Source organism: Pseudoliparis swirei, chromosome 16 (genome assembly GCF_029220125.1).
Source record: "Pseudoliparis swirei isolate HS2019 ecotype Mariana Trench chromosome 16, NWPU_hadal_v1, whole genome shotgun sequence".
Taxonomy (NCBI): Eukaryota; Metazoa; Chordata; class Actinopteri; order Perciformes; family Liparidae; genus Pseudoliparis; species Pseudoliparis swirei.
The window spans coordinates 14,846,102-14,860,929 of NC_079403.1; the positions used below are offsets into that span (position 1 = coordinate 14,846,102).

Consider the following 14,828-nt stretch of genomic DNA (forward strand, 5'->3'; position numbering starts at 1 on the left):
TTTAAGGGAAAGTGTTCCCTCCCTTGCAATGATCACCCTCTTCGCTCTCTCTTTCCCATCCCTCTCTGCACCCCTACACACACCTCCCCGGCTTATTATCTGAGATTTGTCAGAATACATTTCACACTAACAGGTATTTTTCAGCCTTCAAAGACAGTTTTGATCTGCTTGACAAGCCAAAGCAGCTCAAATTCTGTGAAATCAGCAACGGCAGCCAGGCCTCTCTAAACACGCCTCTTCCTGTGCTACAGAGGACTTAAGCTAAATTAATCAAAGCCTGCATGTTACCTGCCATACTTTGAAGTGGTAATTGCAAAATGACTGTCTGCTGATCTGGCATTGCTGCCTCCCGGTCCGCCTTGCCATTGTTCCTCAGCTGCGGCCTTTTGTTGTTGTGATGTTATTATTGAGGTAGTGAAAAGCCTATGAACGGCATCATGCCTCCGTCTGTCACACACACACACACACACACACACATATATATATATGTACACATCCTCCCTTCCCATCTATCCCTCCAAGTCTTTATTCTTACTAACTTCCCTGCACTGATGTACAAGAGGCTCTCCAGCTCTCCAGACCTCCATTAATCAGTGATGACCTGTTAAATAAATGAGTTTGTTGATATGAGGTTTTATTTCTCCGCAGCCTCTGTAGACCGTGTTTTTTTCTTCTTCTCCTCTTGGCCTTTAAAACCTTGCTAACTCTGTCAAATGTCGTGGTGTGGAACCCAGTTGTCTAATGATTAAGTGGAGTGATCTCCAACCTGCAGCAGCCTGGGAGCGCAGGGGATCAGATTTCAACCCTTCAACCTGCAATGCAGGCCTAATTAAAATGAATTTTCTCCAGGCGACCACTTTGCCCACAGGGCAGGAATCCAGCTATATACGGAATCTGCTCTTAAGGTATTGCATTAAATTTATTGTGGGGAGACACTGGAGAACATTGTGGTTTATATATCTCCCGCATTTCTTTCTCTGTGCTTTCCTTCCCGCTCCGTTCCACCTTTTTATTGTGATCATCACTCTGGAATCCAAGCTTGCTTTGGCAAAGATTGCCCTATGAAAACGGATGGAGTTTTTATGGGGCCCTGCCCATTTACTACTTCCTGGGCCCAGTTCATCTGGGAGGGAGAGAGGGAGAGAGACAGAGATGGAGGAGAGGAAAAGGGGAGAAAAAAAAGGGAGAGAGGCAGAGTGAGACAGGGGCGGAAAGAAAGAGAGAGGTGGCTTATTCCAACTGTGGATCTCATTAACATACATCAGTGAGTATTTCACAACTTCAAGCCGAAAGGCACTAAGCCCACCCAAGGGCAACACAGGCAGGGCTGACAGGGCCAGGGAAAGCACGGCGTTAACATGTTGGCGGCTTAACAAATAATATCTGCTCCCAAGTACCTCGGTGAAATATTTAAAACCCCACTTGCTAACTCCATTTGACTGTTTATGACGATGAAGGTAAACGACTCGCGTGGAAGAAAACAGTGCCAGCTGCTCCGATATCACATAATTTAACATCACCGTCACCGTGCCGCACGCTTCTTCCCAAATGAACTCGACTTGAACGATGGCGTGCCGCACGCGATTTTGCCGCCACTCACGTCTCGTGTCAATTTGAGGCGCGGTTGAGATATAGGAGAGGCTCCAAAGTGCCGCGCACACTGTCACTGTCACCGTGTGCATCCCCCAAGATAAATTCAGAGGCCTGTTTCCTGCTTTGATTACAAATGACATCCGCATGTATTCCCTCCGATCCCTGCTCCTCACAGAAGAAGCCAATCAAGAAGACAAATAGCTGCGGCCCCAGCATGAGCGGCGGCGGCTGCGGCGGTGGCAGCGGCTGCGCACCGCCTCGGCAGGCAGACAACGGAAGATGCAGCCTTCGATGGAGGCGATGGAGGAGTATACATTCTCCCTACAGTAAGTCTTACCACTCATGATCCAAAATGTGAATGTTGTAAATAAAGATAGAGAAAAAAGAGAAGAAAAAAAGGAGGTGACAACAGACGGACACAGTGATGTGCACGGCATCAACCAGATGTTCCTATACAACCCCTCCCTTATAGATGCAGTTACAGTAGCCAAGTGGCATCCTTTCAATTTAGCTTTACATCTGCTTTAATATCGCATTGCTTGATTTTAATTTGTGAACATAACTATGTCTTTGTGGGAGAACTTTGTAAGAATGTGGGGACATTCTACTGTTACCAAGAGCTACCATTGTGTCTCCACTTGTCATCTTCAGAATTAATACAGACTCAAATGCAAAGAAAATATCATACTATATGATTTTGAGACACAAAAGGAATGCCCTGTTATTCAACTAATTTGGTTTGCAACAATATTTCTTGCAGCCAAAGCAAACCTGTTACGTCACTATGTGCTTTTATTTGTTTCCTCCGCACAGCAAAATGCAACAAAGGAAGTTTGGGAAAATGTGTTTTCCTCTTTGCCGTGGCTCACAGCATTTGATTTTAATGAGAAAAACGGGAATGTGTTAAATATAAACAAAGCAGGAAGAAAAGCATTTCAGACACCTTGGCCAAACGTGTTAAGTGCAACAAGGTGCGCCTGCACCGCCTATGCCCACGGAGCATCACAATAGGCTGAAAGCGAAATTGCTTATTTCAACAAAAAAGTCACAGGTATTTGTTTTTATTTGAACGTCAAGTAAATTAAGGGGAGGGATTACCACACACACTACTACACTAGGGGGGAGAGAGAGAGAGCCTATGTGTGTTAGGGAGACAGAAAGAGAGCTCTCTCTCCCTGGAGATTTAAAAGTACCCGTGTTTCCTCATTTCTGGGAGTTGGTAATTTATAGCTGCTGGTCACATATTAAACAAGATCAGAGACTACTCCCTGACATCTTCTGAACATACTGGGGGAATTCAAATGATTACCAGCGTATCCTGCCAACAAATGATGACACAGGGACTATCTTGAGGGAGAGTGCATACAAAACGAATACAGAAACCCAGGCAGGCTGCACACAAAGGGACACAATTAAACGGTTTTCACGATTATTCATAGTGGGAATACCTCTGAGCAGTCGCCGGGCTCCGTGAGATGAGACGTTTCCGTCAGTTATAGGTACGGATGGTATTGAGTTGGAGCCCTGGCGGTTCCCTGGTGCCCTGTGAAGGTGCTGCTGCTATTGATTTTATATTTACAAGCACACACATTACAGTATCTCTGAGCTCAGGGCTGCTTTTTTGGCCTCGCCTAATCAGAACATTAGAAAGATACGGTGCCAGTTTTGGCTTTCACAGGGAAGTTAAAGACACTGCAGTCTCAAAGTCAAACCCTCACCCGTCTCCCACTGTGCTGTTTGACTTATTCTGGGATTCTCTACATCACCTGAGGACTGGCAGAGACGCAGACCAAAGGAATTGTTTGCAGATCTTTTTTTAAATGTTATTTGCCGTAATGATGTCATCTCCATCTCCTCTGGCACAGCTATGTCTGTATCTGTGTGTGTGTGTGTGTTTGCGTTGTGTGTACATCATCTTTTGACTGTCTGTGTACAGTATGTGCGCGCAGGTATGTGCTTCATGTAGGATCAGGATTCAGACTGCAGTGATTGAGGGATATTACTGCCATCTATTGAGCCACAAGAGATTGAGCTCATTGAAATGTTCACAGGGCGTTACAGTACAAATGGGCAGATCGGATGCTCATGCACTTACTAACAGTTAGATTCAGTTTGGGATAGTCTAAGAATCACAGACAAATATTTAACATAATGCATCCAGAACATCACAGTGAGGAGCACTTTAGTCACTAAGTAGAATAAATGTAAAGAAATGTATTAGAATGAAGCAGACCGAGCTCAACAGCATGCACAGGACCCATAATTACGGCATAAGAGGAGTACATAACAAAATGATATATATATATATATATATTGTTAGATAACTCATTTGCATCAATTGACATTACAGTCAGTCACATACAAGTCGGCACAATTTCTAATAATGTTAATGTATCACCAACGCCATTTTTTTCTGGCCTCAGAACAAATAAGAAGTACATCTCATAGGGCTGATTTAGGGCTGTTTGAATCACCTTCTATCTGCATTTGTGGAGTTAGAGTATTGATTATGTTCCTTATAAAATAATTGTCATTAATGCTCCTGGTTGAACCTCAAAAGCCCCACTATCCCTGTAAAAAGAAACAACTGAATGACATGTGGAATCATAATAACCGTAAACCATAAATTACAATTTCAGAGACAACACAGCATACTTTTTACTGCAGGTATTGACTTGGCAAGTACATTCTGGGCAAATAAAAAAATTGAATGAAAACAAGCCAGGATTGATTCTTCTCTGTTTTCTCTGCAATCTGTTTGAACTTGCATGAAAGGATCCTGCCGACCTTCCATCATATTTGATGACTACAAATGTCTTCCTAACAACCTTTTTTCTCACAGAACAGCACTGAGAAAAATCAAAGAACCTGATTCAATACAGCTGTTGTCATTCGATATGGCTAATTTATTGCGTTTTGAATGGTGCGGCAACAACTTCTCTAAAAGGTAAACATACTAGACAAAATGAATTTCACATCTACAAGGTACTTTAGCAGGACTTTACACAAAGTTTACTCCACAGATAGGTTACTTCTGGTAGCTTGCATATAGGCTTTACAAACAAGTAAAAAAAAAATGTTATTACTTACTTACTTACAAACAATCAATTATCAGTTTTTGTCTTTAGGAAAACATGTTGCTCCTATTGGTTGTTACATATAGAAAGTGTGATTTTCATGCATCCTTGATTATTGCCAATTAGCATTTTGTCCTACCAATGTCACCCAACTATTTTTTTTTCTTTCTCTGGTTTTGAGGAGAAAAAACTGTTTTAATCAAAGTCATTCTCACATAGCAATTAGATCTAATTAGTCCAATTATCAAGATTCTAATTACATTGAAATATACCCCCTAAATCTCATATCAATTATAGTATGTGTGACTTGTCCTGATCAGGAGACATGAAGAGAGAAAGTAAAGACAAGGCTGGATGGGAGGTAGAATAAAAGAAGAGCATCCACATCCTCTGGAGGCCAAATGACTGCAGAACTAAATCTGTCCCAAAAGCTTTTATTTCAAACGACTCTATGGCCAATTGGGAATAAATGTCACTTAACTTTTAATATTTTTTTTTCTTCTTTCATATTCAGAACTATTTCATTACTTGCAATAATGTCATGATTAGTTACATCCTCGTGATGCATCAAAATAAATACAGTTAGCAGTTAGCTTTAGACCTATACGCGAAACAATATTGGTAAATCATTTTATTAAAGCTGTAGAAGCAAATAAAGTAAAAGTAATAATCTCCTGTATTCAAATCTGGCCCGAAGTGTGGTGGCACAGTCACTCATATGCCAACGTGTGGCCGGCAGCAGTACACAATGACACACACACACACACACAGACCTGCACAGTATGCCACTGTGGCGGTGCAGTGTGCCGCTGTCGGTGCACCGGCAAAACACGCACCCACGCACACATGCACAGCCTGTTCTTGTTGCGGAGTCGGAGGGAACACACTGACCTAATTTCCCCCAGTTAGCTCGCCTCGTTGGGGACCAACAATCCTCTCCGCCCGTTTCCCCCAACCGAGCCTATCAGAGCACTCACTCACTCAGTGTCTCTGTCGCTATCTTCCTGTGCCCTCCATCTGTTGGAGTCTGCATACTGTCATTGCCCGAGTGTCTAAGGTTAGCGGGGAAGTCCGCGGTTACATTGTTCATGGCTGCTCGGCTACACGGTATCGCATGTAGAACGCACTGATGACATGCGCCCCGCAGTGTCACTCCTTTCCTCGAGAAGAGCTGCTCACTATCGTGGCGGGAGAGAGAGAGATCGGCCTCCAGTAACAGACGGAGGAGGAGAGAAAACCACCTGAAATAACAGCCAGTTCCAGGCTGTCAATCCCCTGCATACTGCAGCTCAGAATCACAACTCGGTGCAAGGGTCAATCAATTCTGATGTAACGCTGGTTGGAGAGGTGGGTGGAGATGGCAGCACGGTTCACCCCTGGGTCTCCAGTGCTTTCCTGTGCTGAAGGGGGCACGGACGTGTCTGAGTGAATGTGTGTGTGTTTGTGCACAAGTGCGTGCGTGCGTGCATGTGTGAAAGAGAGGGCCCCTGGCTACCGCGGCCCTGAGTGCACATGTTATGGTTTTCTGCAGCCAGACGCGCCCTGGGTCACTTCGGATCCCACAGACACACACACCCATACACAACCTACGTGCTGCTTCCTTTATGGAAATCAGAGCTGTCGGCTCAGTGACAGGCTCATGTTGCAATATGATTGGTTAATCTGCAGTGATGTGGCTGTCAGTCAGAGCTGACTGTAGTCCCATTGGTGGTCTGGGTCATATGTATGCCTTTCCCACAGACACGTAAGAGAAAGTAGGTGTGTGTGTGTGTGTGTGTGTGAGGTGGGGAGACATTTGAGTGATTGCGATTTGTGCATGATTGTGTGTGTGTGTGTGTGTGTGTTTGTGTGTATGTTAGAGAGAAAGAGAGGTAGACCAGAGGTGACACTTTCCTCACACTCTTCTTTTTTCCTCTGTAATCACTGGTACCCCAGTCCGACATAAACATCTAAAAAAGATTCAAAAAGTCAACAAACAACTGCCCAAGACCTTCAAAGTGGATTTGTGCATGCAGATTCATGTAAGCTAATGCACTGTAGCACAAACATGCACTAATGCCCTCTGCCCTGTGCAAATAAATATGAACTTTTAGAAACACATCACTGACTGGCAGCTCTAATAATATAACTGACGAGCCGTAGATGTGGTTGTAATCAGAATTTGTATTGTCACATTTGTGTATACATGAGCATGATGTCATCAGCACCAACTGCAGCCACCGCTGGTTTAGAAGCCGAGCGTGCTCGATTGAAAACTGAACTGACACCCCAGTTAACAGTTTGCGTTTGTCTCCCACTTTGTTTATTGTGAGACACACATATACGACATGAGAGGGACTCTGTTAGAAACACACCACGTTTTTTTCCCAGCCTCATCAGAAGTTGTTGGAGCCCATTTCACCCTGCAATGACACAACGGATGCCTAATCTGCATTTCAAGTCAGAACAACGTTCTTCTTGGCCCATCAGCCACTTAATTGCTCTCCACAGACACACGCACAACACATGGTTCGTCTCTCTGGCTCATAATTATATCCTCTCTCTCGATAGTTCTTTCTCTACCTCGCTTTCTCTGCCTCTAATTTACTCTGTCTTTGCCTTTTTACATTCTCTTCTCATTCTCTCGCCGTCTCTAACTCTCTGGTGACAATGTCCTGCAGTTATGAGGCAAGGTCAGAGAAGTGAAAGCCATTTAAATACTGATGCAACTCTCAGGAGGCCCATACTCAGCCTCCGCAGCGCTCTTCTCTATACGCCTCAACCGAGTTGCTGAATGGATGGATCCCCTTGGAACATTATTTGTTCTGCATTGATCATTCAATCTACTGGCACAATGTTTTGAGTAGTTGTGCCCCAAAAAAGGTCTATAGAGAGAAAAACAACCCGTTTGTCATTGTTGAGGACTTTGGTGGTATCTGTGGTATCTGCGTGAGTAATGGATGCCTGGGAAGTCCCTGTGTATTTGTTGATCCCAGGTGCATCTGCATTTGAAATGTTTCCACCCCAGTTTATGGCTCACCAAGGGACCTGCCATTTCCATGTTTTAATCCCCTCTCGTGCTAAGTCAAGCGCTCCATAAAAACGCCACATGTTGCATGGCAATGAAACAGCTACCCCATGTACACTGAAACTATTCCAAGGTGTGCAAGGAGGCCAAAACACTTTCTTGCTGGAGGGATTCGTTTGGCTGGTGCAGGAATTGCAGAACTAGATCATCGTATCATCAAACGTGTGTTCTCGTAGGGCTAGCTGCTGTTCTTTTATCATTTTTTTCTTCTTTATTTTAACTTTTTTTCTACATTTGAAATATAATTTTGACCACATTAACTTAATTTTAAAAAAATCTCAGTCGATACTAAAAGGCAAAAACAACTCGAAAAGCTTGGCAATAGTTGGCGATCAAGACTTCCTTAAAATACCAGAGAAGAAGAATCCGAGTATGCTCAGTGAGTTTATTTTTCTTTGGCGGTGTTACCATAGTTAATAATAATGAAGCAAAAGCCAATTATTTAATTCTGTATTTTTATATTTGGTGCATGGTACAAAATAATAATTGTTTTTAAAGATATGTTTCAGTGATCTAAAACTCTGTTTGCATTTGGACAAGAGGCCAAAAGGAAGAAGAAAACATCGGTTTAACAAAAAGAGACCTGTATGAGTGTGGACAAAGAGGTTTGCCAATAAATAACGCATATCAGTGTCTTGGACTGGAGAGAGCTAGCCTGGCTCCTTCCAACCGTAACAAAATCCTCCTCCCTTCACCTCTGAGATATTACATTAACACAATTGCTGAATCCATAAAAATAAAAATAAAGTATAACTGAGGTTATGTCTCGGACTATTTCTCAATTCAGTACTTCCTGCCTTACCTCTGTCGTGAGGTTGGCAAGCGACTCTAGGAAGTTACTACTCAACGAATGGTTGAAACAATTGCATGTCACGGGTTGTCACGGGGGAAGATCAGGTGCAGAGAACAGACAGGACTTCATTTTAAAGATAAACAAAAAATCTCTTTACTCGAGGAAATACAGGGATAGGCGACACTAGTAAATACAATACTAGGAAATACAAATAAAGACCACAAAGCAACCAGGGACAAGGGAAGGACTGGGAGAATATATAGAGGGTAAAACACAGGTGTAGGGAATGAGTGATTAGGGAGGCAGGGGCGTGGCTGAGGGCAGCAGGTGAAAGGAATGAACAATCAAGACACACTGGGGAGACACAGAACAGGGCGTTACATTGCAGGCAAAATTATTGATCATAAGCAAAGAGTAGTAATTAGTATTCTCATATGAATTTATTACATATAGATCAGTCGATAATTTTTCTGGTCATTAAATTACAATATCGCCCACATTTGTTGTCCACATAAAATGCCCCACATCCTACCTTCCATGGTACCGATGTGAATGCTTCTTTCCAGTCCACTTGGTTTCACATTAAATGTGATCTACTCATAAATGCAACATTGTTATGAGCTTGTGACTTTGTGCCAGTGTTGCATATCATCTACTGCTACCGGATCAACAGCACAGAGCACTTGTGGCCTTTTCCTTTGTCCTCATATGCTTGCTCGCTTGTTAGAACCTCCCTGGTATTGTAAAAATTAGCAGCTAATTATTAGTAGAACATGGATTCCTAATTTCATGGAACATTTCTTTTTTTCACTGCTCCTGAATATGTTCTCCTCCACTCTGACAGCTGCAAATCATTCTGATAATTTGGTGTTGCATTGTTACACTTTTTTTAATGATAGACTCCGGTTCTGCAGCTGAGTCACGATTCCACAATTCTCTTTTGACTACACCCCAATACCTGCCACTGTGGTCCCCTTTTGTCAATAATACTCAATTATATGTATTCTTGCTTTGCTAGGGTCTCTGTAAACATCTGTGCTTTTAAAGCACCCAAATGGTAAGGTAATTGTCCTCAGAACAAATACAATTAAAAAATAGAGAGACAGAGCATGCACAAAGTTCAATCTGAGCCAATTTTTTGTGTCCTTTTGTAAATTTTATTTTCAGTATAAATAAAACTGCTCACAAGATGATATAAAAAGGACTCACTTATCTAAAAGCCTTGCAGGCATATACTGCTGCTTTGTTCAACTTGTTTTTATGCACACACATACTCAAGGTGCTTTGGAAAACGATACCAGCTTAGTAACCAATGATTATCATTTAATACATCTTGTGGGAGCGGGTTTCTTTGTGATTTCCACTTTGTGAGGTTTCATAGCTTCCTGTATTATATTTGCCCCACCTGTGCAAAGCCCCGCTAACATTCCAATCATTACGTAAGCTTATGCCTCTGCGTAAATGCAATAAATAGGCAGTTAAAGTTTCTACTGTGGGAATTACCCTAGCATCTGCATATGGTTTATAAACTTGGATTGGCAGACAGAGTGTGCATTTGTTCATGTTTATGCAACACAAAGTTAACCAGAAATGACCACTGCTATCATGATGGACAAACTCATTTTCTATTAATTAATCTATTGGCCATTTTACAGATTAATCCTAACGATAAAGACGGTTAACTACGAAATCAGCGAAGGCTGTCTGCGCTCTGTTAGTGAGTTGTTTGTACATTTGTTTACAAATTGCTAAATTAAGTTTAACATGTTTTATCAGTTTTTTTAAAAGTCTAGTCCTCCTAACACATCAGTAAGGAGCCGGTTGTGTAACCCACACAGATGACTGATACTGTCACAATCCAAAACAAATGCATTATCAGTATTCTTCAAGAATGACATGTAAACAAATATGTGGTATCTTCAGTTCTATCATTTGACACCTAAGATAATCACACTTCCATAATCACTCAAACACTTGTGCATCTGGGCCACCGAGAAAACAATCACGCTATCCGTCAATCTTTGAAGTCTATTTTCACACTATTTTGCCTCTTCCTCGGTTTCCCCAGCAGCAGCAAATCATTCTTAGACTATGTGGGAAAAGATTTGTGGTTTTAGTGCATTCATAAACAATGCCGGTGGCCCAAATAAGAAAGTGATAGAAAATAACGTAATCCTCAAAATAAAGGGATAAGTTCAATACTTTAAGTGGCCTTGGAGGGTTTAAGCCATCAGGGCAATGCAAAGGTGTTCTGAGGGTTACCTTCGCTCTCCTCGGCCCTGGAGCCTCCTCAACATAAATCTGCTATTTAAAGTCTAACACTCCGCTGTAGTCCCCCCCACCCCATCCCTCCCTCCCCCGCCCCCGTCCGCGTCTCCGTCCCTCCATCTCTCATTACCCATGTCTGTACTTGCTCTTCACTTTGCGTTATTTTTAAAAGCACAGCTCTCATTTGTTGTACAACGGGACACAGCCTGGGAAAACTAGTCCAGGAGAGGATTCTTGCTCCACTGGTTGACAGATACACGCTAGTTAAATCTGATTTACAGGCTTTGGCACTATGTGGCAAGGTTTAAGGAGAGCGATGAGTCCTTTTGTGGCGTGCTTTGAGGACATGGGAAAGAACAACTCACATATCAATACTGAGATAATGAGGGAACTTCTTCTGGCCCAGATTTCCCCTGATTCGTATACTACAATTAAAATAAAGTAGTATGTGCCAATGAATGCCTGTTGAAATGGTTAGTCTCATCTCTGGGCCACTATGCCACAAGCTATCAGTCTTTCAGGGGACAAGCTGTGAAACATTCTTCGTTCCTGCAAGATAAATATAAATAAAAAAGACCACCTTGCCTTACCCTCTTTTCCTGTACTCTACGTTTGTAATTGGAGGTACCATAACAAAATTAATTCAGTGGTGATAACAGATTTCACATCATGTTATCGGTTTCCTTTGGAGGACGGCCGTTACACGAAGAAGGGCTAAAAATATTCCTCTTTCATGCATCATCAATACCTTCATTACATGAAAGTTGTATTTGTTGTTTTCGTTTAATGTCACTTGACAGGGTAGCGTCTTACCTTTTTTTTCTAGTCTGTAATTCCACTTTCGCAGACATGCAGAAAGCAGTTTGTTTAGCAACACACATGTGAAACGAGTCGCGACAAAGCTTGGAACAGAATGGAAGTGCTTTTGTCAAAGTCATAACAGCGACACGCATCGCTCCAACATTATCGCCCTTTGGTTTGCGTCACACTTCAAAGTCTTGTGCACTTGACTCCAGAATACAGTCACAGCAAAACTTATTTTTCTTACAGTGGCCTCAAAGCCGACATATTTATGTTTGCAATATCTTTTGTAATCGGCAAATTTTTACTCAATATACAGGGGAGTGAATTTAAAGTGATCTGTATTGCCAGTGTCATTCATTAGTATGAAGGATAGGGCATGACATTATACACTTTGTTCTCTTACCACATACTGCTGCTCTCATCTAACATTACTAGTAGAGATAAATAACAACAGTAAACAAGGCCTTCAGATGATTTCATTTACATTTCATGAAAAAGCAATTGATGCCATGAATTCTTCCGACATCCCTGTTGCATGTATTATCTTGAATGAGCAGCATCCCACTGACCTCACACAGTAAATCTACAGTGTACATGCAGTGGGACACGTGAAACACATGCTGTGTTTCATAATCTCAACCTGTAACTGACTTTTATGCCAGATGTTTATCCTCTCCGCTCGAGTTTCTTTCAGCCCAGCCATGAATATTTAGCAGCGCAAACTGTTGACTGAGCGTTTTCTGAATGAATCTCGAGTTCTCCCGCGTGTACCCGAACGCTTCACCGCCGCTCTCGTGTGTGTCCACTGAGGAACTCGATAACTTCAAATAATAATTGAACACTTCAGAGAGTGTACCCACCTCACAGGAACAGGAAAGACGATCTCTTTGTTTTTCGATGCAGCTGTGTGACGGTTCTTATTTCAGCAGCAACACAAGCTAAAGACGGCACAGCGCTGCATTTTGATTTAAGTCTAGCCTAATTATTTGGCAAGGGAAGGGAAGGGGGGAGGGGTAATACAAGTATACAATTGATTCTGGTTTTTTTGCTCATTTTTCGTCTTTAGGCAGTGTACCATTCTCCGTAGACACACACTACAAAGTGAATTCCAACTGTGCTTTGGGACATGGTGGTGAGATGCAGGGATGTCCACAGGCTAAGGCCTAAAGTCACACTGTGATGCTACCCATCGCTCTACACACCCACTTTAGCCTCCGTCTAATTACTGCCAGCCAGACGATCGGAGTCCTCAGTGTCTGCTTGTGTTGACGTCTTCAAACTATAATAAATAGATTGCGACGCACGTTGTACCGATGCACGCTAATTCACTGCACACACAGGCACACACTGTACAGTGTTGCATATGCTGTGTACGGAGGGTTTTATGCTCGGCTGTTGCCAGCCCATTGTAACATATTTAGAGTATTTCTCTCCTCTCCACTGTTCCATCTGTGCCCTCTATTTGAAAGGGAATAGTTGAGCAGGCCTGACAAAGTGCGGTACAAAGGAGGCAGAGGTGCTGGGGGAAGCTGAGCACTGCTGGAAGGGATTCCTATCTGTTTGTGTGTGCATGTGTGAATGCGTTTTCAATTTGACTACGACATTACTTTACCTATTTTTTTATTGCATTGATCTGATGATCACAAACAAATGCTTTTGAATCCTGCACGTAACTCACAGAAAAGTAAGTATTGGCACGGTGAATTGCAGCATATGTAGAAGAATGAAAAGAGCGACAGAACGCATTACTTAAAGTCTGATTCTTCTCCGATGACAAACAGATCAGCACGGACTGGATCTGGGTCCTGCACGTCGCGCCTGTCCGAGCGAGCCCGTCTGGCCCTCCGCATGCTGCCGTCCGAGCTGGGCCTGCCGTTGCCGCGGCAACAACAGTTGCATAGTCGCTGGCGTTGCTCCGTTCGGCAGCTCGGCCTCATTATGCTGCTGCTGGCTTTGATGTGGTTTGTGAGGCTCTACCTGCATTACTGCAGCCAGTGGCTCTTCCTCCAGGCCATAGCAGTTCCTGTCAACAAGTGAGTTTGCTTGCTTTGATATCACCCTGCACGCACACACACGCACACACACGCACACACACACACACACACGCACACACACAGACACACACGTTTGGTCGTGGGGGGTTGGATACACTCACATAGAGCAGGACTACATGAGCACACACATTGCTGCTGACATAGATTATTTTACAGGGAGGCCAGATACACACATGCAAAATATAATTTAAAAAAAAATAAAAATATTGCATATGCACACACAAACACACACTCTCACCCACAAAACGTGCATAAAAGCTCAGAAGCACACACACATGCAAAGTGCGTTCGTGAAATGGGATGTGGAGGGGTTATGGAGCACAGGAGAGAACGAGGATGTGCAGTGTGTGGGAGTGTGTTGACAAACACGCGCACACACTAGATATGCCTAAATCATCTGTTTGGAATCCCCACATTAACATTTTAACAAGACTCTCTCAATATTAACCAACCATTTGCTGCAGGAGTTTGTTGATTTCACTACGCGGATGTAGGTCCCAAAAGGCTACATTATTTGGAAGGAATGTATTGTTATTATTTGGTCCACATCATTGATAATAAACAGCAATAAGATACCACAGAACTGGTAAATCCCATCTCAATGGCATATGGTGCTGATTTAATTCATCACAATAAAACAAGCTGGCTGCAGACATGCAGACAACCCATGTTTTATTACAATAACATGGGGGTGCAAACATTGCACATTAAATCATGGAAAGAGGGAGGCTGAGGGAGAGAGAAAAAAAGAATGGCGGAATAAAAAACAAAAGATGGACTGAAGGGATGGATAGGGGCAAAAAGAGGGGTCAACGTCGGATGACAACTTCCACATGTCCAAATCTGCTGCTTTCCCTCCGAGCACTTCTCTCTCCATGCAATGGCCAGAGCTGGTGGTGCCCAGTGAGAGAGAGAGAGGGGGGGGGGGGAGAGAGAGAGAGGGGCCATGTGACAGTCAGCGTGGCTAGTGTGATGACAGGCCTTCCTCCCTCCTTTTTTATCTCACTCTCTAACTCCCTCCTTCTCTCTCTTTGACACCTTCCTCCCCACCCTCGGACATCAGTGGACAGCAAAGTGTGCCCAGGGGCCTCGATGTTGCTTCCATCACCTATAAGCTCACCTTACTTCCTCTCTTTTTTTGTTGGCTTAACGTAATTAAATGCAAAACTACT

The 14,828-nt window shown here is 43.0% G+C and overlaps 1 protein-coding gene across 1 annotated transcript in view; it reads left to right on the forward strand.

Moving 5' to 3' along the window:
• Positions 1–14,828, forward strand: part of ofcc1 (orofacial cleft 1 candidate 1) — a 78,761-nt gene that overhangs the window by 31,211 nt on the left and 32,722 nt on the right. The window contains 3 exon segments of the mRNA XM_056434709.1: positions 1,769–1,877; positions 1,880–1,919; positions 13,384–13,635. Of these exon segments, the coding sequence (XP_056290684.1) occupies positions 1,769–1,877; positions 1,880–1,919; positions 13,384–13,635 (401 nt within the window).